Source organism: Podarcis cretensis (assembly GCF_951804945.1).
Source record: "Podarcis cretensis genome assembly, chromosome: 1".
NCBI lineage: Eukaryota > Metazoa > Chordata > Lepidosauria > Squamata > Lacertidae > Podarcis > Podarcis cretensis.
Window position 1 is genome coordinate 37,985,474 of NC_137170.1, and position 26,703 is coordinate 38,012,176.

Here is a 26,703-nt window from a genome sequence, read left to right on the forward strand (position 1 = left end):
CAGATGCAATCTTGGAGTATTTACACTGTTCTATTAGGAAGCCGGGGCCCAGCCAGCACCCCTGTGGGGGGAAGTTCTCTTGAAATCCATAGGAGCTCAGTGGAAAGGCGCGCTATTGTTGCGAGAAGGAGGAAGGCAAAACAAAACAGAAACCTCGAGGGGGCTGTTGTTTGTTTGTTTAGGCGTTTCATGAGAGCAGCAGACAGGAATCAACTTTGGTTTTCCGGCGCACCAAACGACCTGCTTTCCCAATCGTAGACCCTAAGGCAAAATGCTGGCAGTGAAATAAAATTAATGCCCCTTTGAGAATTACGAACCTGGAGAATACTGAGGTTGAAATCCTATACCCCGTTACTTGGAAGTAAGCCCCACTGAATCATCATCATTATCATTATCCAGGGAGAGACTCGGATCCAAGGACTGCTCATCCTAGTGTGGATTTAGGGATCTATGCTGAATCCAGCAGTGGCTTTCTCTCCTCCACGGCCCTCCTGCATACCTTTCAGCTTTACAGAGCAATCCCATGCACGTTTATTTAGAAGTAAGTCCCATTGAGGTCAATGGGGCTTATTCACAGGGAAGTGGATAGCTGCTTGCGACTTAGGCGGCTACCTAATATACAGTCGCTCTTTGAGCGTTGCTTCTTTCCTTCCATGATAATCTCCTTAGGCTGACACTTGGGAGTTCTGGAAGTTCTTGGTGGCGTGAAAATTGGAGGGATCCAGTTGTGCAGGATTTGTTCCCTCCTGCACCGTTCCGTAAGCAGCTCACGTATTGTCCACCCAGGTCTAAGTATATGGGCCCCGTTCCAGATAGTCTTGCGCGTCAGATTCAAATCTGAAACCCATGAGACTTCTGAAATTAGTCCCATTGGTGCATCCATCCCGCCACCCCCTCCATGCATGGGTCTTTAAAATTATTTTCTCTATAGCCAGTAAACACCCCCTCTGTCCCCCCAAAAGAAAAAAAATCCACTTCAAACGGATTTATCTATTTTTTGTAATTTTAACTCGCCCTTTTCAAGGAAACTCGGGGGGGGGGGCGTGCATAGTCTTCCCCATTTTTTCCCGTTTAGACCGAAAGATGTCGATTGGTCTTCGATCGTGCAAAGATTCAGGGCTTAGGTCCGGTTCGAACTCAAGGCCGCCTGGTCTAGCAACCATAGGAGCCAACTCCTAGCGGCCGTGGAGGCTTCCGCTCCGCAATAAAATATTTGAGGGGACTGGACCCCCGCGAAGTTGAGGGGCATTGCCATGGGCGTAGCCAAGAGGGGACAAGGGGCAGCTGCCCCTCCATCAAGTAAAACAATAGAAATATTTAACTAACTGACCAATCTGCCCCCCCCCAACAAAAGTCCCGCCCCCCCAACAAAAACCTATGGGCATTGCCATTCAAATGGTGTGTGTGCACCATGGCATGTGATCTATTATGCTGGGCGGGGCTTACCTTCCCTCTCCCCCCACCATATTTCATTCAAGTTGGCACCCCTGCTAGCAACACTCTGGAAACTACCATGCTGGAATCATGCCCCAATTTGTTTCTATGAGACTTCAGTGCGCGCTCCTGAGCCGGATTCTTAACCTTATTGTGGATGCGGCTGCTGCCGATTTCATTGGTGTCTTGGTGTTTTGCAGAAGGCTTGGTGCGGAGGTGGGCTCACTACCTCGCCTCGCACACCCCGTACACAGAAGAAATGGAATAACGGCAACTTTGGGATCAGAGGCCGTTTCTTTCCCACCCTGAATTGTATTAATGGACGTAAGTGCCATTGAAATCAATGGTACTTACTTCTGAGAAGACCTGCTTGGAACTGCATGCTAGGAAAGCATTGTTACTCCCCTCCCCCATCATGTTTCAGCCCATTTCTAGACTTGCATCCGGCTGTTTTGATACGTGGCGGGGAGGGGGATGGCCTCCATCTATTTTCTTTACCTACTACAAAGCCTCACGTGATGCATTACAGGCCTCTTCCCAGCGAGTAAGAAGTGTCGTATCCGTCAGATGCTCGATGCCAGCAGGAAATAGCTCTGGAATCAGAAGAAATCGAAGGACAACGCCTGATTCCCAAGCCATCTCCTTAAACACCTTTCAAGTTCTATTTTCTTTCAGTTGTGTTGTGGGCACACATTTTCTTCGTTGGGAAGAAAATGGTCTTTCTGACTGGCGCCTTCCATGCGCAGCGCACGAGAAATGGGACTCGATGCAACTTTGGATCGGGACGAAAACGAAGCACGCAGGCGCTACAGAGATCCATAGGAACTCGAGCTTTAAGGTGTCCCTCGTTAACATTAAAAAAAAAAAAAGATGGGAGGCGGATTACGCCATACTGTTTTGTGTGAAAATACAGACAACTATTTCCAAAATGGCTTTACTTACACAGGACAACACCATTCCTATATATTCAAAAGGGAGTCCCCCTGTTCAGCTACAGTTCATTCCTATGTAAAGAAGCAGCCTGACAGAGGAATACTGGAAGTGTCTACTCAGAAGTAAGTCCCGTTGAGTCCAATGGGCCTTACTCCCAGGAAAGTGGCTAACGGATTACAAACAAGCGCTTTGGGGAACACTGAGTCTGTGCTTTAGAATATAGCATGAACGTATTAAAAAAACAAGTCAACACATTTACGCATCCTAGCTCTAATTATTTCAGTGAAACTTACTTTCAATGATGTTTGTATTCCACGTAAATCTGTTTAAGATAAGGCTTCGGGTATTAAAAAAAAACCCTTCCACCTCGATTTCAAACACATTTACATTTGGTGGGGAGTTAGTGTCCATAAAATTAATAGCACTTTCTTCCAACAAAATGTGTTCAGGATCCACACCCTAAGAGGAGGAAACCCATTAAAAAATACTTAAGATACCTGTTTGGCTTGCAACTGATGCTTTTTTTGGTCTTCAGTAACGTTCAAGAAGATCACACTTACGCTCGGAAAATATTGTTATTTTTCTTTAATGGGGAAAATTTGGACTCCCGCGAGTTAGATCTGTGGTTTTTAGGGCTAGGATGAAAATTGGACTGACACCACTTTGCACTTTAACAATCGGATTTCGTCAGGGTACAAGTTGTTTGTTTAACCCGACAGCTCCGTGCACCCCGTCGCACGCTTTACACACTCATTAAAACGATTATTCACGACCTGTCGAGTGTTTTCTAGTTCATTCACAGGAAAGACTTAGCGCCATAGGATCCAAGCATAGACCGTCCTCAAATCTGCGCCTGGTGCGCTGGTATCTAGCTTCTACAACTTGTAAAAGAACGAATGTTCTAATAACAACAATAACTATAATAATATTTCTGACACCTCAGTCCTAAACGCAGTTTATCTGGAAGTAAGATCCACAGGTTCCTTCCAAGAAACTGAAGTGCAGAGTTCACAGGCTTAACGTGAGACCAGGGGAAAATGATCCTTAACTCATTAGACTCTCAAAGTTGCATTCAAAAACAAGGGAATAACTTCCCAGGTAAATGTTTTAGGATCGGGTGTCTAGCTCTCTGATGCCAAATAAATCCGCAGGCCAATGCTGACGCGGTTTACTCGGAAGTAAGGCACATGGATGTCAGTGGGGTTTAACCTCAAAATGCCGTTGTTTGGGATTTCTTGGAAATCTGCCCCAGTGGCTCCAACAGAACTGACCTACGGACAAACAGTACCTTTTAAAGATAGCTTTTGACAGCTCGGCAGGATCATAAACAAACGGCCCGGAATGACTCTATTTTCCAACAGTTGGGTTGGAGAGGCTGAAGGAGAAAAATGAGGAGGGGATTCCTAGGGTAAATAAATAAATGCACCGGTCAACCGGCATTTCTATTCTACAGGAATTTTATCTGAAGCGGGGGCTAGACTCCGCTCCCCCCCCCCCAAAAAAAATGGACGAATGAGAATTTATGAAGAAAGCAATCTTGATTTTAGAAAGTCAGAATTTCCTCTCAATTGTGGCACATGGGCAGAAAACTCAACAACCAGAAAAGTTGCCCCACTAATCAGTTGCAGCCAAAACTGCAAAGAATCTTGCCGGCAGCCTTCAAAACTTCACCAATTTATTGTGGCATAATAAATTTTAAGGTGCCTGCAAGACTCATCACACTTCTAGATCGGTGAGAGTAGGATTGGGATGGCCGGCCTGCTAATGAAGGGTTCGGGGGTTTTAACGGACGAACTTCATACAAAAGCGCTTCCAACGATTCTCAAAAGCCCAGAGGAGTTTATAATTCTGGCCAAATGTGTCCTTTCACCTTCGTGGTTTAGCAGGGACAGGTCACATATCGCCCGTCACAGTGAGATAGAATATTGTGGTTTCAATTAAGAAAGGCAGATCGCCCTAAGGCCGCTATCCTGACGCTCATTTACTCAAACCAGCGGAAATGAAACGAATCCGCGGTGCGGTGCTACTATAGAGAATCATGCATTTCCGAAAGGTTCTTGCTGGCCAAAGCTTTTGGAAACCTTCGGGAGGGAGCGCTGAGAGGGATTTTATAAGGAACAAACGCGCAGTCAGATTCCGAGCCCAGTTAAAATTCGGGCTGCAGGACGGAAATTTGAGCTACTGCTGTTCAGGAAGCGCTGGGCTGAAATCCCTTCCAACCAACCTCTGGTATTATGTGTGTTTACTAAGGGTACTACTCGATTCTCCTATGTAATATCTCCCGCTCTCACTCTTTCTCTCGTGTGTGTGTGTGTGAGAGAGAGAGAGAGAGAGAGAGAAAATGTGTATGTATGTATATATATATATATATATATATATGCATTATTTCTCAAAGTTTTCAAACTTTTCGCAACATAAAGTATATTATTATAATATAAAGAAAACGGAGAGCAAAAACGCGAAATCTAAACGATTTCTTAATTTATTGCAACGTGAAGAGACATGTATGAGTTGATTGTTAGATATATAATAATCCACAATCAGGTGCGCTGTTAAGAAGGACTCTTCCTAGCCTGCATCCCTTCCGCCTTTTGCTCAGCACCAAGCCGCTAAGATAAGATCAAGGCAAAAGAAAAAAGAAAAGAAGACCGAAAATCTGTACATAAATACTTAAAAACCGGGCGCAAATAAACACACCAATCGATAGCAAAGTAGCCAGCGCTTGCTCTATTGATGGGGACACAATCGATCCCACCCCCCTCTTCCTGCCAACCAAGACTCCGCACTACTCTGTAGGTAATTATTAGGATTTGAAAGCCACGGATTTTAATCAGCGAAAAATAAAATAATTTAAATGCTTCCATTTTATCCTGGATGGAATTTTCTTCTATTAGAAGAGGGAAAACGCCCGCCGTGGGAGTGTGGGTTTAGTTTTATTGCCACCACCCACCACTCCCAATTGCAAAACTTTTACAGTAGTAAAACAAATGGGGAGTATTTTTATTTCCAACACGACGGCGAAAAAAATGCATCTTGGAAGAAACATCAGCCTTAATAACACGGTTTCTTCCTTTCTGTCTGTCACTCTCTCGCTCTCTCTTTAAAATGTAAACATTGGAATCGGGTGATAGCTTCTTGAAATGGACACCAACCTTGCAGGAAACTCGCTTCCTTATAATTCTCATACAAATCCTCGCTGCCCCCACGTTTTTAGATATATTGAGCCTAAGGATGCCAAAAGGAGAAGAAATTCTCTTCTAGTATATATATACATTTTCTCTCTTTCCCAAAAGAACATTTAGGGGCCTTTATCGTGGTTCCCACCCTCACCCACGTTAAACAAGATTATCGCAGCCTCTTGTGGAATGCAAAACTCTTTCATCATATAGAGCTGCGATTTTTCAAAAGAAACAACACCCATATAAATAAGTACATTCCCCTCTCGTTGCTTCTTATACTGCCTGTCTGAAAACCTTAGTGATTTCTGAAGGGTTCTCTCGGACTGTGACCCTCCTCCTCTCCCCTAGCCCTGCACGCCACTCTCCCATCCCATATGCTCAATCCAACAATCTGAAATTATTTCTGCTCGATCAACCCTGAGAAGGGAAAGTGACTTCTCAAAGAAAGTCAGAAGTATAACCCTCCTTCCCCTCTGCCTACCTCTTGAGATTATAAGGGAAGCTCGAGAACCTCGAAAGTATCTGAACTAATCTATTTTTAAAACAACAACAACACTGAAATCCTATTTCGCAAAAAACTGAGAGAGATCGAGATTTCTACCAAGAACAGATCCGAAACATTCAAGCGCTTCCCACGAGGTTGGGAGAAGACGGGCCCTTCTCCCACACGTGTGCGCGCCCCACAGGCCCGCCTGCTTCCTTCTTCGCGCCGACCAAAATCCCCCTTGGCTTCAAGGAGTCAGCTTAGGTTGGCTAGAATCATATGGGTCAACCTGAGATGGTTCTCAGATCTGGCATAACAGAATAATATAGAAAATGCTTTTTGGCGTTTAACTCGTGGCTTTCTGTAGCCTACATAATATATATGAAGATAAAGCAAAGAGCATAAAACTTTTAAATCCTCATACACCGCCATCTTTAAACGTCTGAATGAAAGCCAACTAAGGTCAGTTTGACTCATGCCCAAGTCATCGGAAGGATCCGCAGAAAGTTAAGCAAGTTAAGGAAGCGATCCCAACTCCCTCTGAAATAAAGTGGACTTTAAAAAAAAAAAAAAAGTTAACTTTGGCCTGGTGGTGCCCATGGCTTGCAACTGAAAGAAACTCGTTTATTGAGATTTCCTTCCAAGGAAATCTGTTCCACACTGGGGTGGAATGCCAATTAAAAACCAGATTCGAGACAATCGAGAAACGCATCTAAGAGCTGTGGTAGAAATGTGCCTTATTTGAACACGTCCAGAAAACTACCGCTCTCTCTCTCTCGATATATATATATATATAGGGAGGCAATCTTCTCCCATAATATTTGCAAATAGGTTACTAGTGGTGATCGGTGCTTTGGAAAGCAGCTTAAACTAAAATTAGGGGATGTGAATTGATTTGCACCGTGCGATAAATTACAGTAACTTTTTTTTTTTTTTTTTAATTCTCATTATTGCTTTCCCTCCCCGCCTCTGGTTGGTTGCTCTTTGCTCCCCACCGGAAGGTGGTGGCGGCGGCGGCGGCTGAGTTTGTGTAACCTGTTCTCACGTTGTTGTCATGGAAACTCCACACAAACCTCCCACAAAGCTTTAGATCGCCTTTGCTGTGCGAGGGCACAGAGGCCCAAACTGTCTTACAGGGTGATCCGCGGTGAAGCCGAAGTGGTTGGGGATAAACAAAAACAGCATCAACAAGCGGCGGCGGCGGCGGCGACAGTAGCAGGGTACCGGGCTTGCTTAGATGCCGGTGCTTCTCAGTGTAAGAGCCTCTGTCCGCTGCTGTCGACGTGCCCGATGGTGGTTTGCCACGAAGTGTCGCGCCTGAGCTCAGCGACACCGACACTGTACCTTTAAGGCACATCTGAAGCACGTCCTTGCCCTCGGAGAATCCTGGGAACTGTAGCTCCCCTCTCACAGACTTACAGTTCCCGACAACCTTCAAGAAACTACAGTGCCCAGAATTCTTTGAGGGGGAAAGGTGCTTCGAATGTGTTTTAAAAGTATAGCATGTAGGCAAGACTGTCAATTGAAGGTGAGAGGTGAATCTCTCCAGCTCTTGGCTTCAGTACAGTCGGGTGGGGGAAGAGATTTCCATGGGCTTTAATGTTCTTTCCTTCCACACCATAAGCTATAGAGCCTGGAGCCGGGGCAGATGGCCTGAATTAGATTCCCCTTTGCAGTAATGACAAGGGAGGAAAGAATTTTTAAATTTACCACTAGAAGAGTAACACTGAGAGATCCGAATCAGTGTCTCTATCTTTCTATCTATCTATCTATCTATCCACCCACCCACCCACCCATGCACTCACACACACTGAAGGTGAAGCTTATGTATCTATATGGCAGTCAAATTTTCTAGGCACCTGAAATTCGAACATGTGTGCCAGAGGAGGGAACACTGAGCTCTTGGTTTCTTGCGCTTGGCAAGAGCGCCCTCGCCCTGCAGTTTAAAGAACAGCAGAGGCACAAATCCTATTGCATAAACACACTTAATAAACCTTAACGTTGCCCATATGCCCACATTCCACGCGTTCCTCAAACCAGAGCAACCTCCAGTTCATCTCCCTAAACTTAGGGACTATTTCTGTCAATCAGCTGTAAGCAAGCATTGCACGACAGAGGCGGAAGGTGAAACAGTGCCGTATCCATGGAGAAAAATTAAGTAACCAAAACAGTATTTCAGACTCTCTTTCTTTCTTAGTCGCTTCAAAATCTAAATTGACCCATTTATCCCACAGGCAGGTTTCTTAAAAACTGTCACCGGTAGATCCATTCTCTCTCCTGACTACTAATTTCATTGTATATAAATTGCTTTTGGAGGGAGGGAGAATGAACTTCACCCTCTTTCCATTTCCTGCAAGGGGAGATAAACCTCTCAGTACTTCATTACCGTTGGCTCTGATTGCGTTCAGCAGGTGTTTTTGTCTTCCCTGCGTTTGGGTAACTCAAATTGGTGTATTAACAATTAATTATTTTCTTGAGATTACAAATTACAGGAACAGGGGAATTAGGGGGGAAAGATAATTTACAGTGTGGCGCACGCTGCATTGTTCTTCTGTTCCCCCCTCCCAGCGGGTCAACTTTAACCATTAAGAAGATTTAAAAAGAAAAGAAAAACCCTCCCCCCAAAAGCCAGCACTGAACATAACAGTCCAGCATAGACGCATCACATCATTATTTTAAAAAAGATAAAACCTGGGAGGGGATCAAAAGTTAAGTGGATTTCACGATCCACACCCAGTTAAGGCTGCAATGTTGTACCAATTTATGTGGGAGTCAACCTCACTGAACGAAATGTAGGCAAATACAGATATCTCGCCCACTGCAATTCTTTAACATGGAAGCTTGAAATCTCCATCATGTCTAGCGGAACTTACGCCCAGGAAAGTGTGCGTAAGATTTCAGACTTAGGCCCATTCCTAAATGGATCCTGTTCTCAAATAAGCATGCGTAGGAAAACTGCGTCTCAAGCGTCCCTTCGTTCCTTCCAGTACGAGCGACACAGAAGTCTCATATCTGTCCCTAGGAGTTAAATACACAAGACTTGGAGTGGCAGCCTTTACTGGACGTTCACTCCATCGACTTATGAGGGTCTCCTTCAAAGAAATATGGGCCGCGCGATCCAGCTAAAATTAAGCTTAAAGCTCAGTGATTTCGCTCGGGAAAGAATTGAAAGCACGCGAACGAGTCTCCCGAACCCACAGCCAAACGATTTCGGGATGCTTCACTTTGGCTGGATTGGGCTCGTGTGGAAGACTGAAAAGTTTCGAGCACAAATAAGTCCTGAAACTGCATGGAAGCACTTAAAGAGGAGCACGCCGAAATTTGACACCAGAGCCGTTTCAAAAGTTTATCTTGTAGTACTCAAGTTAATTTCTCATCTCAGTACAATATCCAGGAATAATAATCCCTTTCCTTATTATTATTTTTTTCAACCTTTACATTAATCGCTTTTCCTTTCTTAAATGTTGCTGGCGACACTTTTTCTTTTTCTTAAATATGAAATAGGGAGCCACTGGACAATTCTGAGCACGCTTCCTAAAGAGGGCGACTGATGTAGTTCAATTTATTTATGAGTTAATCTACATAGGATTGCACTGATAGTAAAGCGTTTTGCATTATGAAAGCGGTGCAGATAAGGAAGCTGTCTTGAGAAAACCTCATTAAAATAATTTTTAAAAAATTATCTGCATAGATAGATACACACAGATGTATATATACAGAGAGAGAGAAAGAGAGAGAGAGAGAGAGACCACAGGCGCTTTCAAACCACATGTAGGAACTTAATATCTTATTGTTTTCAATGGGAGGCGGAAGCATTCATGCTGGAGCGATCAATGGGCCTTAAAGGGTTCTTAAGTTTGGCTGGGTCCTATCCATATGTATTTAGGAAACCCACAATTATTTAGGCACATGTGACACCTGAACACGGTATCGCATTAAAATTAAAGCAAAAAGGTGGGGGGGGGGAGACAGAAATTGCAAAAAAAACTCCTTTTAAAAAAACCCTTCTCTTTCTAAATCGTGAATCTGTGTTTAGACAAATGAATGAAAGAAAGAGAAACTGGCAATTAAAACAAGCAGCAACCCCAAAAGAAATGTAAACAGCGCTCGGTGAAGTTTAGAAGAGAGCAAAGGTGCACTCACCAGTTCGAAAAGGGCCGAAGGAAGAAGGCGGCGGCGGCGGCGACCAAGCAGGTCGGATTCCTTGGGCTCCTTCTTCCTTTCCGCCGCAGGTAATTCTTCCCACCCGCTTCAAAAGGCAAACAAAGGCCCTCTCAGCGGCGCAATCGTCTTGGCTTTTCGTCACCTTGGCTCTTTGTCGCTCGAGTCTCCCCCTTTGAAAAGCAGGCAAAGTCTTCCTTCTCCTCGCCAGTTGTCAAAGGTCTACAGTGTTTCAATGGAAGAAAGCAGAATACATTTTACCCAGGTCATGACTCTTAAAATAACAAATAAATAAAACTGAAGAAGAACGAATAGAGAGGGGGGGGTTGCTATTGTGGGGGATTGTGCGGTGTAGAAAAGACGATCCAATTCTTGGCCCGTCCAAATTTACAGATCGAAATGGAGGTAGATAGGGAGAGAGAATTCATAATATTTGATTTATTTATTTTTCCCGGGTGAAGGCCGAAGAATGGATATAGACCCAAGCTTTCCCATCTCTCTTCTCCTGAACCCCTCACCCCCCTTAGGGAGAAGGCGGGATGGGGGCTGGCTGGCTTGAACTTCACCTACCCTGCTGCTGCTTGCTGCTGCTACTGCTGCCAGGATGGCTCGCTGAGATCCTTCGTCCAGCTGTTTTCCTTCCCAGAAGGTCCCGTCCTTCTGCCGTGGAGTCGAGAGGGCAGGTTCTCCGCTGAGAGGTAGGAAATCGCAGCAACTCCGCCCTCTGGGCACGATCACCCAAAGCCAGCCAAAAGAGCCACAGCCAGCCAACCCTAAAAAAACACCCTCTAATGATCTTCACCTTCACCTCTGGCTAACCCAAGAGCTCCGCCACTTTTTTTGACGCTGGGATCCCACCGCAGAGGCCTCCTGCACTAGACCCTCTTCCCCACCCCTATAACCACCACCACCACCTGAACCGAACGGGCCTCTGGCTGGAGAACATCTCGCTGGATCTTCCATGGCTTCCGCACCAAGTCGCCTTCACCATACGAGGACATCACAGCCTCCAGTCTAGAGGAGCTGAGCTTAAGGCACGGGAACCTACCCCAGGAGCCACTGCAGAAATATACAGCGGGGGGAATGCCTTTATTCACATGCAAATAGATCCACGAATATGAGAAGTTCATCATTTTAGAAAAAATGAAGGGAAAGAAAAGGGAATCCTAGTTATATTCCTGTCCTGGCGCAAACGACAGGGCTGGTGTGACATAGCGTGGAATTTCCTGTCCTAAACTTCCTCCCTACTCAGATAGCTCCAGTGTAAACGCCAGGTGAGTTCTGTTTGACAAAGGAGTGGATTAAAGTTACCGAAGCTCACTATTAACAAAAAAAAAAAAAAAGGAGGGAGGAGGAAAGGGGGCATCTGAAGGTCAATTTCGGCAATTACAATCCCATAAAGGTTGAACAAGAGCACAGATTCTCAGACTAAAACAAAATGGGAGGGTTCCTCGAAAATCTATATCAATCTCTCATGGACAGCTTTGAGCTCCACCGTGTTTGATGCAGATGGTGCGATGCTCTCAGCCCCAGGAAAAGCGTGCTTGCCTGAGTCCCAAGGCCTCAGAACGCCGCTCTCCGGCACCCTTCTTTCTCTAGGGCCAAATCAGATCTCTTTCTGACAGGCCAAGCCTAATGTTTTATTATGATTATTTTGATAGCGAGAAGAGAGCCTCTCTGTTTTCGGTGCCAACTTCTCCGCAAGTAAAAATGTCCTTAAAAGAACTTTCTAGGGAAAATTTTAGGTATGAACGGCGTTTGACTTAATAATAATAATAATAATAATAATAATAATAATATGCCGCCCATCTGACTGGGTTACCCCAGCCACTCTGGGCGGCTTCCAATAAATTAAATATATCCGTGGAATGTATTGTTACTGAGTTCTTTTACGATCCAATATTTCCTTTATAGGCTGGCGTATTTGTTCCCACCCCTCGTTCCCTTTCAGAGTTTAAACAGTCCCAAAATTTAAACCAAAGAACCACCGACGAATAATTTTTTTTTTAATTTTAAAAAAACCCAAACATACAACTGGGGTGAAAAAAAAGTGTATTTTCCACCAACATGCCTTGAAGGATATAGAAACGCTAAATTTAAAAGTTGCCTAGAGCGCCAGGATATTATCACTGGGTGATATCCAACGTTAGCTATACTCAATGTAACTTAAGTCGGTTGATTTCAGTGGGTCTACTCTAAGTATGACTTTCTTGGATATCTATTATTATTATTATTATTATTATTATTATTATTATTATTATTCGGACAGGAAGATGGAGTGATAGTAATCAATCCGTCAGGATTTCACAAGTGAAAACTTTAAGGAAGTAATGTCCAGACCTTGAAGTGGTGACTATCAAGCATTCAGTTCCTTGGCAAACCAGGAGAAGTGCATGAGAAAGCAAAATGGTGTGGCCTATCTGCTGAGAGACAGAAGTAAATGAAATGAAAAGTTGAGGGACAGACTATTGATGGCTTTGGGATACACGCTAACATATGTACAGGAGGACCTGAATGGTCATTGTAGCGATTGATCCGGGAAAACAGAACAAAAAGAAGCGCCGCCTTTCCAGGTAAAAGTAAATAAATGCACGCCTGGATGATAGAACTCCAGGAAAGCTATTTCTCTGCATTGCTCTCTTTCCGATTTATATACAGCACGCACACATACACACACCCTAGGTCTCGCGATGGCACCCGAAGCGGTCTACAACCCCGTAATCAAAACAAAAGGCAATCTCGGGAGTTGGCAGATCAGAGGAGACGCCTCTTCTCTTCTGCCGTGACCCTCCCTTCCTCCACCTGGAGTAAAAAAAAAAAAAGTGAGGAGGAATCACCTGAGCGCCTCAAGGTGCAACCAGCCCGTGACAGAAACCCGGAGTTGCAAACGCCAAGTGCCTGTTTACACCTTCGAGGGGGAACTTACGCAGACACACACTTTCACACACAGCGAGACACACACAACCTCTTTTTCTTCAGGAATGACCATGCATCAAGTTTAGCTAGTTAAGACTTATGGAGGGGGTGTGGGGAACCCCTATACCTTCTATTAGGCTTGCAAATCTGGAACCTACCATATGCCATCACCAAGCCCCCTGCTGTCCCCACTGCTACACACTTCCAATGCAGGATCGGGTCAGAGTTTGGATTCCTCCCCCGCCCGTCTTTTTTGTTTTTTTGTTTTGCCAGTGCCACTGCAAATAGCAGGTTTAATTCCTGCTGCTGGATTCCCCACAATATGCAACCCATGGCAAGTGTTAAATAATACATCGGCCCCTTTGTCAGCTGCACCACCAGACGCCTCTCCTCGTTTGCTCGGCTTTGGCAAAGGGTACAGACTCCATGTTGGAATCGGCACAGATTATTATTATTATTATTATTATTATTATTATTATTATTACCGGAAGTCTTCAGAATAACCTGTTCCTGCAACTCCCCCCCAACTCCCCCTCTCTTTTTTTAAACCTTTTTAATTGTCGCCCAACATTTCTGTGATTTCCGTCTTTGCAAACGATTCCCCATAACCCGAGGCTGGAGTCAGGCACGTCAAGAGAGCGTCCTTTGCGATTTCCACCCCAGCCAAGTCACTTTCTTTACAGAGTTAGGAGAACTTGGGGGTGGCTAGGTTTCCCATACACCCCTAATTCTACTCCTTAATCACTCCATCCCTATTTCCTTCGTGAAGAACATCAACTCTTCAGCAACCCCCTACCTCCCCCTTGTTTCCCAGCAATATCAACATTTTCTCCTATCGTCGCCTAAAGTATCCCCTGGTTCCTCTCTCTCTCTCCTTTTTCCTTCTGGGGGGGAGGAAAACTCCTTTTTGAGAAACAGAGAGAGAGAGATCCTCTTTAAAGCGTTTGGCGATAGCATCTCCAGCAAAGAGATTATTTTTCATCCCCCCATTGTGAGCAGGGAGCCGGCTTATTGCATTACTGCCGAACCCCTTGCCGACTACACAATTGTAACAAATGAACAACTTGTCCTCTAAGGACTCGCTGCGGGATCCAATTAGCCGAGAAACCCTCTGCACCGGGTTTTCTGAAGCAATTGGCAAGAATCGCTGCCCTCCTTCTCCCGAAATTCTTCCCCAAACCGGATGCCTTAAAAAACACACACACACAAAAAAAACCCAGCCCTCGCTGCCGCGCCACCCCTTCAGCCCAAAGCGAAAAGCAAACGGAACGGCCAGGCAGTAAGAAAACTTAAGCTCCTTACGTCAAATATATATATATATATATTCCAGTGCAGTGCACTTCGTCAAAGGGCAAATTCTGCACATCACCTCAGAACCCATGACATCATTGCTGTATTTCTTCCCTACCCTTCATTTCTTCCAGCGATTCCTTCCATCAAAACTTGGGCGCACGCGAGTGCAGTTCATTTTCAAATGGAAGGGTGGACGACAAATATACTTTTTCCAGGAATATATATATATATATATATATATATATATATATATATATATGGCAAGCAGCCCCCCGCTTTTGAAAACACAAGAAAATGAAGCAGCGAGAGCTGTTTGTGGAGCTACGCACACGCAGAACATGCGTAACTTAGGCACACATTCACAAGCACATAGAAAAGAAAGAGGGAGGGAAGGCCGTCTTCCTACCCGCCACCCCACTCCTGAAACTCACAGCCCCATCCAAAACACGTTTACTCGGATGTAGGCCTGGCTGTTGCACTTACTTTCGGGCAAATACGTTTAGGAATGAGGCTCTTAAAAGTCAAAGGCTTCTAAGGCAATGTGCTTTGGAGCGGCTTGTTGGACTCTTTGAAATAGGGGAATGCAAACGTCCAGGAGTGGAATGCAAGCTTGCACGCATTCAAATGACCATGTGAAGGTTGTTGTTAAATAATAACCCAGCATTGCTACGCCACTAGCCCTTCAAATGCAAAAGACCACAACACAAACTATCGAAAACCCTCCCTCGTAGAACAGTAATCAAGTATGTTTTCAAGGCAACATGTGCCAAATTTTCCATTTTTTAAAAAACACCACTCTCACACACCTACGAGTATTTTATTCTTATTGGGTCAGATTCTGAAAGCGGAACTAAAAAGGAAGTTCTTCAGTTCTCTTAAACATTAAACTCCAGATTTGCTCTCGGATATTGTGGCAGATGGAGCAATTGAGAGGTGGGGCCTAACATTATGGGTCAGCTTCAGTTTCCTATTGTTTTAAAAGTCCTTTGGATGCTAAAACTTCTTTATTTAAAAAAGACAAAAAAACTATCGAGTATATATGAATTTAGCCTATTTTTTATTTCTGTGTGTTCATAGTAAACATTTTTTTTGTAAGTGACAAACACGGGCATATGACCACAGTATCACAATCAAGATTTTTTTTTTAAGACGACATTAACAATCACTCAAATTTATGCGGCATTTGCGCAACACAGGTTACATATTTGCAAGGTTTACCTATAAGTACAATAGGTATTAACATTTCACTACATTTAAAAAAAAATAAAGGTGACCTGTTAGTGACCACATACATCAAAATATACACAACACAAACTGAAGGCAATTCATGAATTTTTGTCCCCTCGGATTCATTTGAACGGGCAGTGCTGCAAAACTGAAATGATATCCTTCTTGTTCTGATTTGCTGTATTTTATTTTATTTTTAAAAAAACACTGAGTGCATTTTCTAAAAACCCAATCTTTGGTCTAAAAGTAAACAAAAGGAAAACAAAAAAGGGAGGGGGGAGAAAATTGGCTCTTTTTTAAAAGGGGAGGGAGTAGAGAACAAAAGAATCCAGGGCCAAAATGCAATTATTGAGTTTCTCTGCCTAATTGTTCTGCTTCCACCACGCAAATGACACTTTGCATCGTGGCGTTCATCAATTTATTATCATCATGATTAAATTTTAATTTTACTCTCATGGTCTGCACCCACCATCACATCCATGATAACTTATAATACTGCAAACATGGAAAATCTGGTGGGTCGGCGTGAGGAGGGAAAAAACAACAACCCCAACACACCGGTGTCAAAGCGGAGTCCAAACGGCCAAAAAAGCAGTCACTAGTTTAGATATACCTTCTACTATCTTATTATTAATATTATTTATTTATTTAAACCCTTCCCAAAACTGCATCGTCTACAATGTATCCTTCTGATTTTATTATCATTATTATTATTTTTGCACATTTGCTGACTCGCCTCGCTTGGTTGGAATAAGAAACGACCCTAAAGACTTGAACAAACGTACAGAAAATGGGGGTTAGAGGGTATGGGGGAAGAAACTTAATAAAAAATACCTGGACTTTTTTTTTTCCTGGGTGAGTATTTTTTTTTTCTCCTTTCTGTTTTGCTCATTTTTTAAGTCTCTCGCTCGCTCGCTCGTTCTCTCGCTCTCGCTCTCGCTCTCTCGCTCCATTAGCATTTACAAGGTAAAGGTGTGTAAAATGTTCACTTACAGTCTCTTGACTTCCCCTTGGAGGTTAATGTATTAACGGGTTGGAGGAAGAACCCTGATTTTGATGTGTGAAATAATCAGAAAGTCCACCCGACAGTCCCGTGGTAAAACTGGGCAAGGACGGTCTGAGGGACTCGCAGGGGAGAGTGGAGGGCGCCTGCGGCGAAGTGGACGACGAGGCTGCCCGCCCCGTCATCGAGGTGCTGCTCTGCGAAGTCATGGACGGGTGCGGGACGTGAGGGAAAAAGTAACTGGTCTGTCCCGCCGCCAGAAGGTTGACGGAGCAGGGGTTGAGGGAATAGGTGCCGGAGCAGGGCACCGACAAGCCGCAGGGCACCGAGGCGGCCAGCGCAGCGGCCGTGAGGTGGTGGGTGGCGTAGGGGATCTCGCCGTTGACGAGTCTATCCACGCTCAGGCCGTTGGACGTGGAAAAGGAGTGGTTGTTTCCCAAGGAGTTCTGAGTCAAGACGGAGCTGTAGGGCATGGGGTGGCTGGGGTAAGCCGACGTGGTCCCGTTGTAGCTCAAAGTGCTGCTGGCCCGCGGGTGGTGGAGGGACAGGAAAGGCGACATGGGCCAGTACAAGGAGCCCGCCCTGTCCATGAAGGTCAGGCCGGTGGAGGTGAGGCGGGCGCCCCGCTTGAAGGCCAGCTTGGCCCGCGAGGTGGTGGAGCGCCGTCGGAGCTTGCCCGTGGTGCCTCCGATGAAGACGTCGTCGCTGGAAGGATCCAACATCCAGTAGTTGCCTTTGCCAGGGTCGTCGTAGTGCCGGGGCACCTTGACGAAGCACTTATTGAGGGAGAGGTTGTGGCGGATGGAGTTCTGCCAGCCCTGCTTGTTCTCCCGGTAGTAAGGGAAGTTCTTCATGATGAACTCGTAGATGCCGTTGAGGGTCAGGCGCTTCTCGGGGCTCTGCCGGATGGCCATCATGATGAGCGCGTTATAGCTGAACGGCGGCTTCTCGTACTTGCCGTTCTTCTTCTCGCCTTCCTTGCCCCCGCCGTCGCTGCCGCCGTCCTTGGCCCCTTCCGACGGGCCCTTTTTCTCCTCGGACGCCGCTCCTTTCTCCTTGGTGTCGTCCAGCTCGCCTGCCGAGCCGGGCTCCCCTTTGCCGCCCAAGAGGTCCCCCTTGGACACCTCCATGGGGCCAGAGGTGGCGGCGGCGCCAGAGGCGGCGGCGGCGGCGGCCGCCACGCCGACCCCCACCCCGGGGGGCTGCAGCAGGAGCTGGTTCTTCTCTTCCTCGTCGTCGTCCTCATCCGGGGTCGCCCTCTGGGGCGGCTGCTGCTGCTGCTGCTGCTGGCCGTGATGGTGGTGGTGGTGGTGATGGTGGTGGTGGTGGTGCGGGTGGTGGTTGTTGTGGTGGTGGTGGCTGTGGTTGTTGTCGCTCTGGACGGCTTCGGGGACCAGGCTGTTGATGCTGAAGGACGACTTGGGCAGCATTTTCACTTCCTTCCTATCGCCCATGTCCAACATCACACTCTAGGCGGAGGGGGAAAGTTGCACAGCCGGCAGGAAGAGGTGGTGGTGGCCGCAGGCTCTGGTGATGATGATGGGGGGCGCTGCTCGGTCCGTCCCGGAAGGCTGGAGGCTGCTGAGGAGCAGCGATGGGCAGCAGCAGCAGCAGGAGGAGGAGCGAGGCAGCGGGAGCAGCAGCAGCAGCAGCAGCAGCCAGGCACTTGCACCACCAGCTCCCGAGCTTGGCAAGGCATGTAGCAAGGACGCAGGAGCAGCCGGGGAAAAGGAAGGGAAAAAAGAGATGAGGGACCCAGCAGCCAGGCACGGAAAGCCAAGGCAACGGGCGGGTGGGGGAGGAAAGGGGCGCGCGGAAGGTTTCCCCCCCCTCGAGGAAAAAGAAAAGGTAAAAGGGGGGCTTTCCAAAGGGGAGGAAAAGATGGTCGCCCCCCTTGAAAAAAACGGAACCCCGAGTCCCCTCTGTCCAAAACTACTTCATGGTGCCTGGAGCCCCCCTAGTCCACCCGAGCAAGGGAGGGCGGGGGGGAAACCGGCAGCCGGGGCTGTGGATCAGAGCAGCCGAGACAGCTTTAGCTACAATTAATTTCAGAGCTACAGACACACACTAGGGCTGTAAAAAAATTTTTGGTTTAACCTTTCCCACCGGCCGCCCAATCAGAGCGCGCGGCGTACAGGAACGTCTCCCCTGCGGCCGGCCAATCGGTGGCGCGCTTTCTCCTCCTCTTCCCCTCGCGCTTTCTCTCCTTCGCCGCCTCCCTTTCACCCTTTCGCAGCCCTGACGGCAGCGCAGGGATACCAAAGGGGGCAGGCGCATCACCGCGGCAGGTTACCTTTTCCCCTTCTCTGAATCCCCCCTCCCCCTCCTTGGCAACACCCCACCCCCAAATCCACACACACCAATTTCTTCATAAAAACCACTCTCTCCATATATATATGTCTCTGTGTGTATGTATGTATGTATATATATATATGTGTGTCTGTCTATAGGTGTCTATGTATGGCTGGGTGTGATAGATATCTATTCTCACACGCTTTCTTTTTTAAAATATTTATTTATTTTTATTTCCTGTCAGGGGAGCAGAGAGAGAGAGAGGAGGGAAGAGGAAATGGTGGCTGAGGGGGAAAGGCACTACTTTGCGCAAGCCCACCGCCGTGGTGCCTTGGCTGAGGCAGGATTTTGTAGGCCTCTCTTTCTCTCTCTCCGTCTCTGGCTTCTTCCGTGGCTCGCCGTGGTGTTTCCTTCCTCACGGCGGAGCCGGTTTATGGGATGTTGGGATTGTGGAGGGAGGGGAGGGCGGCGGCAGAAGCGGGAAAGGCCTCTTGCTTCCAAGAGGGCTTCGTTCCGAGTTGGGTCTCCTTGGCTTGTTTGGCGCCTGAAATACCGGAAGAGGGAGGGCCGGCCAGGCCAGGGCGGGCGAGGGCAAAGGCGGCTGTCCTGGAGGCGGTTCCGGAGGGAGAGTGGACTTGCGAGGGCGCGGGGAAGGCCCTGCGCTCCTCCTGGCGTCGGCCTGTCTCGGAAGCGGAACTGAGGACGGACGGACAGCCAGGGAAAGAGAGGATGAACGACGTCCAGAGAGAACGGCGGGCGCTTCGGGATTTCCTGGGGTTTTTGTGTGTCATTTCCGCAGTGATGGGGGTCAAAAGGCCTTAAATAAAAATAATAATAGCAAATGCACCCAAGGTAATCGATCTTCGTTTCCTTTCCCCCCCCTCCCCCACCCCAATTCCTCCCGCAACCCTCTCCGCCCTCCTCCCCCCCCCACGCGAATCTTGCCTCTGCTGCGCCGTGATTTCTCACCCGCGGATCCTCGCGCGCGCTCCCTCTCGCCCCCGGGTCCTGTGCAGGTTTCCTCGCCGGGAAGGCGCCAGGTGGGGCGGGCGGGCGGCCGGGCGGCCGGCTGAGAAGGCTTTGCGGCCTCGGCTCTCGGGCCGCTTTCCAGGGACTCCCGGTCGCTTTCTGCCCACCGGGGGAATTGGACCGACTTCACCTTAGCCCCCGCCATCGCGGACGGGTCCTGTGCAGGTTCACCCGGGACTGAGATCCGCTTTGGGCAACGGGGGCTTGCTTTACGAGAAGTGAGCAGAACCTCAGGTGTTTCTTTTAAAATACAAGCTAGGAGCCAGTTTGGGACCCTCTCAGGAGGACAAAAAGCCAGAAAAAATAATTCTAACTATGTATGATCTGTCTTCCGCAGTGGAAACGGAAACGAATACATGCCAAATGCCGTGCATCGGTTTTTGTTTTTATTTTTCTGGGATCTTTCTGCTCTCTTTTTTATTTTGCATTTTATATATGGGGTTTGCTGTTTTTATTCTTGGTGGGAATGGGTTTCTGGGGGGGTGGGAGGGGAGGAAAAAAAGAGTCCAGTTAGGTGATGGGGGTGGGAGATAAACGGGCTACTTTTGTCCCGCGATTTGGTCCCATCCCCCCCTTTTTTTAGTTAATAGAAACGGAAAGAGGAGAGCTTTCGGCGAGGATTTCCTGGGGACGATAATTCATTGTTACTCATCCATATTAAATCTTCTCCATTCTGAAGGCGCGAGACATGCAGCCTTTTGCTGCATGAGTTGCGCGCGGGGACGACCAAAAATCAGCTAGCAAAATGTCACCAGGGGTGGGCGTTGCGGGGAATATCCGGATCAAATTTAAAGCAAAGTTGTGCCATTAGTTTGTATTTAATACACATCACACCATCAGTACTTTCCACGTACATTGTTGCAAGTGCAGAGTGATTGCGATTTTAAAAAAGATATACATACCACGGAATATCTTAAAAGGGGTGGTGGTCGATCCCAACATTAAGAGGGAGAGGGAGGGGGAACAACCCTATCAGTTGGGAGATGCCGTGACCTTTGTGGATTGGGGTAACCTCGAATGACCTTGCCTCACTGGCATTTATATACACTACCTCGCAAAAGGCAGTAGTTAGTGGGCTGGGGGAGGTGTGGGAAAGATGAAAGGGATTATAAGCAACCAAAACAACCCCCCAAAAGGAGTAAGGGATTGCATTTTCCAAAATATAATATATTATTTGCTCAATAACATACAGCACTACGATGAAACCAACTATTTGTTGCAGAACTGTCTTAAAGTTAGATAATATATATTCTTATTCTTATTATTATTACTACTACTACTACCAACTACTCTACGGTAGTTGGTGCACCATTTTTGTGCTTTTTTAAACCACGGTTTCCCCCTGAATCGCCTTTTCCCTTCTGAAATCGAATTCTGGAGAAAGGACAGCTTAGGTAAACATTTACTGATGTCGAGCAACGATACTATATGATATGCAGGAAGGAAAGTGTTGATTAACACAGAAGGGGGAAAAAAGCGAAATTAGCTGATTGCATGCTCATAAGTGCAAGCTGTCATTGAACTGCTTTTAAAATAGACACAGCTGGGTGTTTGTGTTGCAAAAATTCTTGTGTTTTTGCTAATACTGAAATAAGCATGATTTTGTATACCAAACATTTTCGGATCATTAAAATTTGTAATCTGCGCTGGTTGTGGAACACAAAGAGGAGCAACCGATTCCTTTGGCTGTCGAATTTGCTGATATGATATTAACTCAATCAGGTCTTGACAATCGGGGCCATTGTGCCTTATCAAAGCTCTTTGATCCATTTAATACACAAAGTGCCCGACGTGGGCATTGTTTGTTAACATGGAATGGTCCCCCCCCCTTCCAACAAAGTCCCTGCTCTGCAACAGAACGGAAGGAGAAAGTTTGTTTATTGTAACACTACATCGCCTGATGAAAATTTAATGCTCCGAGGTGTTCCTTAGGTCAGAGCTGCGTTTACACCGCCTTGGGATCCGGCGTGAAAATGAAGCAGGGAAAACTCACAAAAGAAAAGCAAACAAACAAAGACAGTAGCAGAACGCCCCCGCCGGCCCACAGTACTTATGCCTTGGTCATAGTTTGACAAGTTAAATCCCTTTTCTTCCAAAATTAGGGACATTAAATACATGGCCTATCAACTGTCCCCCACCTCTCCTGCACGAAAAAAATGAAAGTCAAGAGGTCGGATTTCAATTCAGATCCAACGCCCCCCCCCCCAAAAAAAAAATTACACTATTTGTGCGCCATCCTTAACTGCCCTCTGGATCGGGCGCCGAATGGAGCAAAAGTCTATACAAGCAGGAATCTCGTCAGCTTAGCCTAGTGGCCAGCCTAGTGGATCTCTCTTTCCGGAAAGAGAGCAGGAGCCCTTTCCCAAAGGTCCCCTTCCCCAGCCACGACTCTGAGGTTGCGATGCTACAATGCCTGTTTTATTTCCCACTGATCGCGCACGCCAGTCACAGGCGAATGGCTGTGACGCCAAGACTCACCCACCAACTAAATGGGAAAGCCTCGCGTCACAGGTGCAGGGGTTGATAAATCTGGGCTAAACCAAGGATCACTCCTCTGGCTGCTGCCCAGTCGCAAACACCAGGAAGGATCAGGACTCCTTTCCCCGCCCCAATTTTGGTCTTTATTATACATGAATCGAAAAGGTACAAAGACACCCCTCCTCCTTTCATCACTCAGAGAGTTTGACATGCAGCAGGAATTATTAATTCGCATTATCTTGCAATCCTGTAACTACTTAAGCATTGAACTCAAAGGGGCTCACTTCTTACATGACTGAGTCACATCGATTTCAATGGAGGACTCGAACCGGCCCTTTAAGTCTTTCTCATTTAAAAGCAATGGAGCCCTAAGATTGGTTGCTATGCTCCTTGCCTGTTATTTTGCGCGCCCTCTTTCATTGCAAAAACCTAAGAGGAACAACAACAAAATTCCCACCAAATCCGGCATTTGTGTGTGTCCTCCTAACCCAACCAGAAGTGCATCTGTGTCCCACAGCCGATGGAAGGCTGTGGAGGTTTGGGTATCGGGTATTGGGGAAGCAATGGGCCTCCTGATGTTGCTGGACTCCATCTCCCATCAAGTCCTGGCCTCCGAGGCCAATGCTCAGGGATGGTGGGAGTTGTAGTCCAACAGCAACTGGAAGGCCACAGATTCATCCTTCCTGGTCTAAGACGTCTGGAGGTTGTATGGCTCTTCGCTCTAGACGAGAGATGCAGAGCGCAGCTCTAGAATCTGCAGCCTCTTTGGGGTAGTCTAGAAAAGAGACTTTCCCGTCAAGCTTGAGAATGTGCCGGTGAAGAAGGACATAGCAGATGCTTGATCCGAAGCAAACGAACACGGCGGGTAGAAGAAAGCAATAGAAAAGGCAACAACTGCCCCCGCCCTTAACTCTTGGAGACACGGATTCGCCCCTTCAGTTGCCCATATTTATTTTCTGGAACGGGAGAGAACTCCGTGCGCCTGCTTATTATGGTCCAAAGGGAAGCAAAACCCACTTTGCAATTAGGAGGTTTTAGGTCACGGATTTAAATCCCCACACAGTTCTCCCAACCTACTCTACTGACTTCCAGGGTTCTTCACACACGGTCTTGGTGAAATTAAAATGAATCTGGAGGGCCAGGTCTTCAGAAAACCCATCACCCTATCTACACTAAATTGATTCGAAAGTATGATGAAATAGCGCCATTGCTCTGCTTGACAGTGCGATCCTATACAGAACTCAGAAGCAAGTCCCATGGAATTCAGTGGGCCTCGTACGCCATGCTCCTAAAGTTCCTTGTTTCCCCTCAAGAATCCTGGGAACTGTAGCTTACCCATAACAGACTAACAAATGCCTAAACCAGTGTTATTTTTCTAGAAAAAAAGAGGTGCCGGAACTCACCATGAATGCCTCCCTTGTTCTCTTATAATGGCAATGGCGCCCAACTGAGAGGTGCCAAAAAGGAGTTCTGGCAAGTTCCCGCTGGAAAAAAGCCCTGCCCCAAACCCTTGACAAACTACAGTTCCCAAAATTCTTTGAGGACAACAGTATTTTTAAAATGTACAATGTGTAAGCAGCCAGCTTTGCAAACTGTTAGTGTGTGGAGGTCCCAAAGGGTGGCAGAGACTGCCCTGGGTCAAGACAGACCTTAGACGATGGGATTCCATTGCCCTTAACTTGGGAAGGCAATGAAGGCTTCTTAAATTCACTGCTAAAGGCATTGAGTAGCCTAAGCTGCGGTGTCACTGGGGTGATCCGAAGAGCCAAGAGACTACAGTAAACATAGGAAACGTCCCTCTACAAAGTCCAGCTCAGTATCTCCAGTTCAGACACAGAACCTCTCCCAGTCCTACCTGGAGATGTCGGGGATTGAACCTGTGACCTTCTGGACTCAAAACAGATGCTTTCTAGTACTTAGACGTGGTCCTAGGTGGAGAGACCCCTCGCTCTACCCCAGCTAGCTCGCCTCCCAACTTGCTCTTGAGTACACCGAGAAACGTAGGGACTAGAGGGGATGAGGTGGACAAGGAAGGGTGGTTGCGCGCACGGAGATGAGAGAGGCAGATGCCAGCGAGGTAGAAAGAAAAAGGAAATTCAAAGGAGGTAGTTGGATGATTGGAGCCACGAGTGTGGCGGGGGACTTTAGCTAGATATTAACCTAGACAGAGAAGAAAGAATGATTTCTCGACGGCAAGATGCACACGTAGAGAAAGAGCTAGGACTGTGCCGCCACCCTCCAAAAAAAGTCTCCCCCATCTCTGCTGTCAGAGAGGTCTCCTGCCTCCCTCGCCAACTCTGGTGTCACCCTTAGCAGCTGGGAACGGCGCGAACATCTAGTGATTAGAAGTTTCCCTCTTTAGCGTGTTGTAGGCTTCTTCTGCGGGTTTTGGTTACAGGTTCTACGATTAGGTTGGCGAGAACAGTAGTGAACTAAACTTCCCAGTAAGAGGTCTTCACACCAGGGAGGTGTTACTTTGCCGCCGCAGCCCTGCCTCGTCACTCATTAGGAAGCCGCAGGTTGTCAGCGGCTTCTCCTTTCGTGGCGCGCACACGGGTGCGCGCGTTCACACACACACACACCCCCCAAAGCCCCGGCGCTGAAACTAAATTAAGAGAAGCACATGATTAAGAAGACAAGCGTCTACGGGGCCTGTCATTTCAGCATCCCTTCCATCATAACATTGTGGCACGAAGAAATTTGCTTGAAACCCTTAGCAAAAAAAAAATTTTTTAATGTATATATATATAATTTAAAAAAAAATTCGGTGGAAGAGAGAGCCTAGGCTGAGATGGAAAGAAAGAAAGAAAGAAAGAAAGAAAGAAAGAAAGAAAGAAAGAAACAAAGAAAGAAAGAAAGAAAGAAAGAAAGAAAGAAAGAAAGAAAGAGTGTGCTTGGAGCTTGAGAACTGTTTGCTCCGGATTGTCTTCTACAGAGGAGGAAGAGGAGACGCTGGCGAGATCCCAGGGGCCTCCAGAGACCGTGGAAACTCTTTGTACATCTCTCTCCAAGTAGGTACGTGGGCACTGGGAACCGGTGGCGGGTGGGGTGGGGGTTGAGAATGAATAGATTCTAAATCAATTCTAGGGTGTGTTTTTTTTTTGGTGGGGGGTAGCCCACTAGACAGACTTTCTCTCCAGCAGGCTTCGGGGAAACTCCCCCTAATGCTAGCTCTGTATGGAACACCAAGTTCCCACCGGATGACTAATGCTAGCTCATTGGCATGGAGGAGGAGGTGGCGGCGGCGCACGCGGCGCCCAAGACCGCGCGAGCGGCCCTCTTGGGAGCGAAACTAGGGGAACGGATTCAGCTCCACAGCCTTCCTTCTCCTTTCCCGACCACTGGCTACTAAGTACCCATCTCTGCCCCCACCCCCGCGCCCGCTTTTGGCTGTTAAACACTGAGTCCTGGCCGGGCGCAAATGCTGAGGTTTCTAGAGTCATTTCTGGAGAAGCAATCCCGAACCAGGGGAATGGGTTCTGGGTCCTCCTGCGAGTCCGGTCCTCTGCACGCTGCCTTGGAAGTAAGTCCCCAGCGACGCTGCTCCTTGGCTTACTCCCAAGGAAGCGCGCAAATATTGCCGCCGTGGACTCCGGAAGGGCGGGGGCGGGCGGGTAGGATGCCTTTGGGTGGCGTCATCGCTCGGGTCTCTCGGATCCACTGGAACGCCGCAAGCTGCCGAGTCACGCAGAGCTCTCTCTCGCGCTCTATCTTCCGAAGAGAGACGCGCGCTTGGGTCGACCGTCCATCCGGTTGCTTCCATTCCAACCTCACAGGCGCAGAGTTCGAAGTGTCTGGATCGCTAGTAAAAGAGAACACCCCAACACTGGGGCAGTCAAAGTGCGTGTGTGTACGTTCAACACGCGTTTCTTGATGTTGTGAGGGTTAAGGGAAGGGGTGGGGGAGATGAAGGGTGCGGTGGGGAGAGGAGGCGGCGACAGAGACCGGGTGATCAAACTTTCCCACGGCGGGCGCGCTCCAGAACCTACGAGGGCATTCCGCAAACTCCCTTGCAATTCTAACGAGGCAGCGAGGGAATGTAAGGCTGTAGCTACTACCCACGAAGAACGGCGTCAACGCGCTAATTCTCTGCCTGGAGGGGCGCCACGGTGTCGCAACATTTACGTCGAAGGGTGTGAATATTAAAACATTCGTTTTTCGGTCGAAGCTTCCTATTTGCTTTTTTAATTTTTTTTTTAGAAACCTAAAAAACAAGTAAATGTCGAGCCTGGTTGGGAAAGACCATTCTAGATTTGTAGGAGAAACAGGAAATA

General features: G+C 47.3%; 1 protein-coding gene and 1 long non-coding RNA gene across 8 annotated transcripts in view; one reads left to right on the forward strand and one right to left on the reverse strand.

The window, feature by feature from the left end:
* FOXG1 (forkhead box G1) overlaps positions 1-18,205 on the reverse strand; it is a 51,717-nt gene extending 33,512 nt beyond the window's left edge. For 2 of the 6 annotated variants that reach the window (XR_013833377.1, XR_013833379.1), the window contains exons 1-2: positions 16,621-18,205; positions 10,174-10,413 (exon numbers count right to left, since the gene is read on the reverse strand). Coding sequence is in view for 3 of the 6 variants with exons in the window: in XM_079954949.1 (XP_079811075.1) it covers positions 16,645-18,093 (1,449 nt within the window). In the remaining 3 variants the exon portion in view is untranslated. Of the gene's footprint in view, positions 1-10,173; positions 10,414-10,761; positions 11,098-11,987; positions 12,994-16,620 lie in introns of those variants that run through there. The other 4 variants (XM_079954949.1, XM_079954950.1, XR_013833380.1 and 1 more) reach the window with 3 other exon arrangements.
* A 6,321-nt stretch (positions 18,206-24,526) lies between these two features.
* LOC307204248 overlaps positions 24,527-26,703 on the forward strand; it is a 163,221-nt gene continuing 161,044 nt past the window's right edge. For both annotated transcript variants that reach the window (XR_013833545.1, XR_013833546.1), the window contains exon 1: positions 24,527-25,444. This is a non-coding gene — a long non-coding RNA (uncharacterized lncRNA). The remainder of the gene's footprint in view (positions 25,445-26,703) is intronic.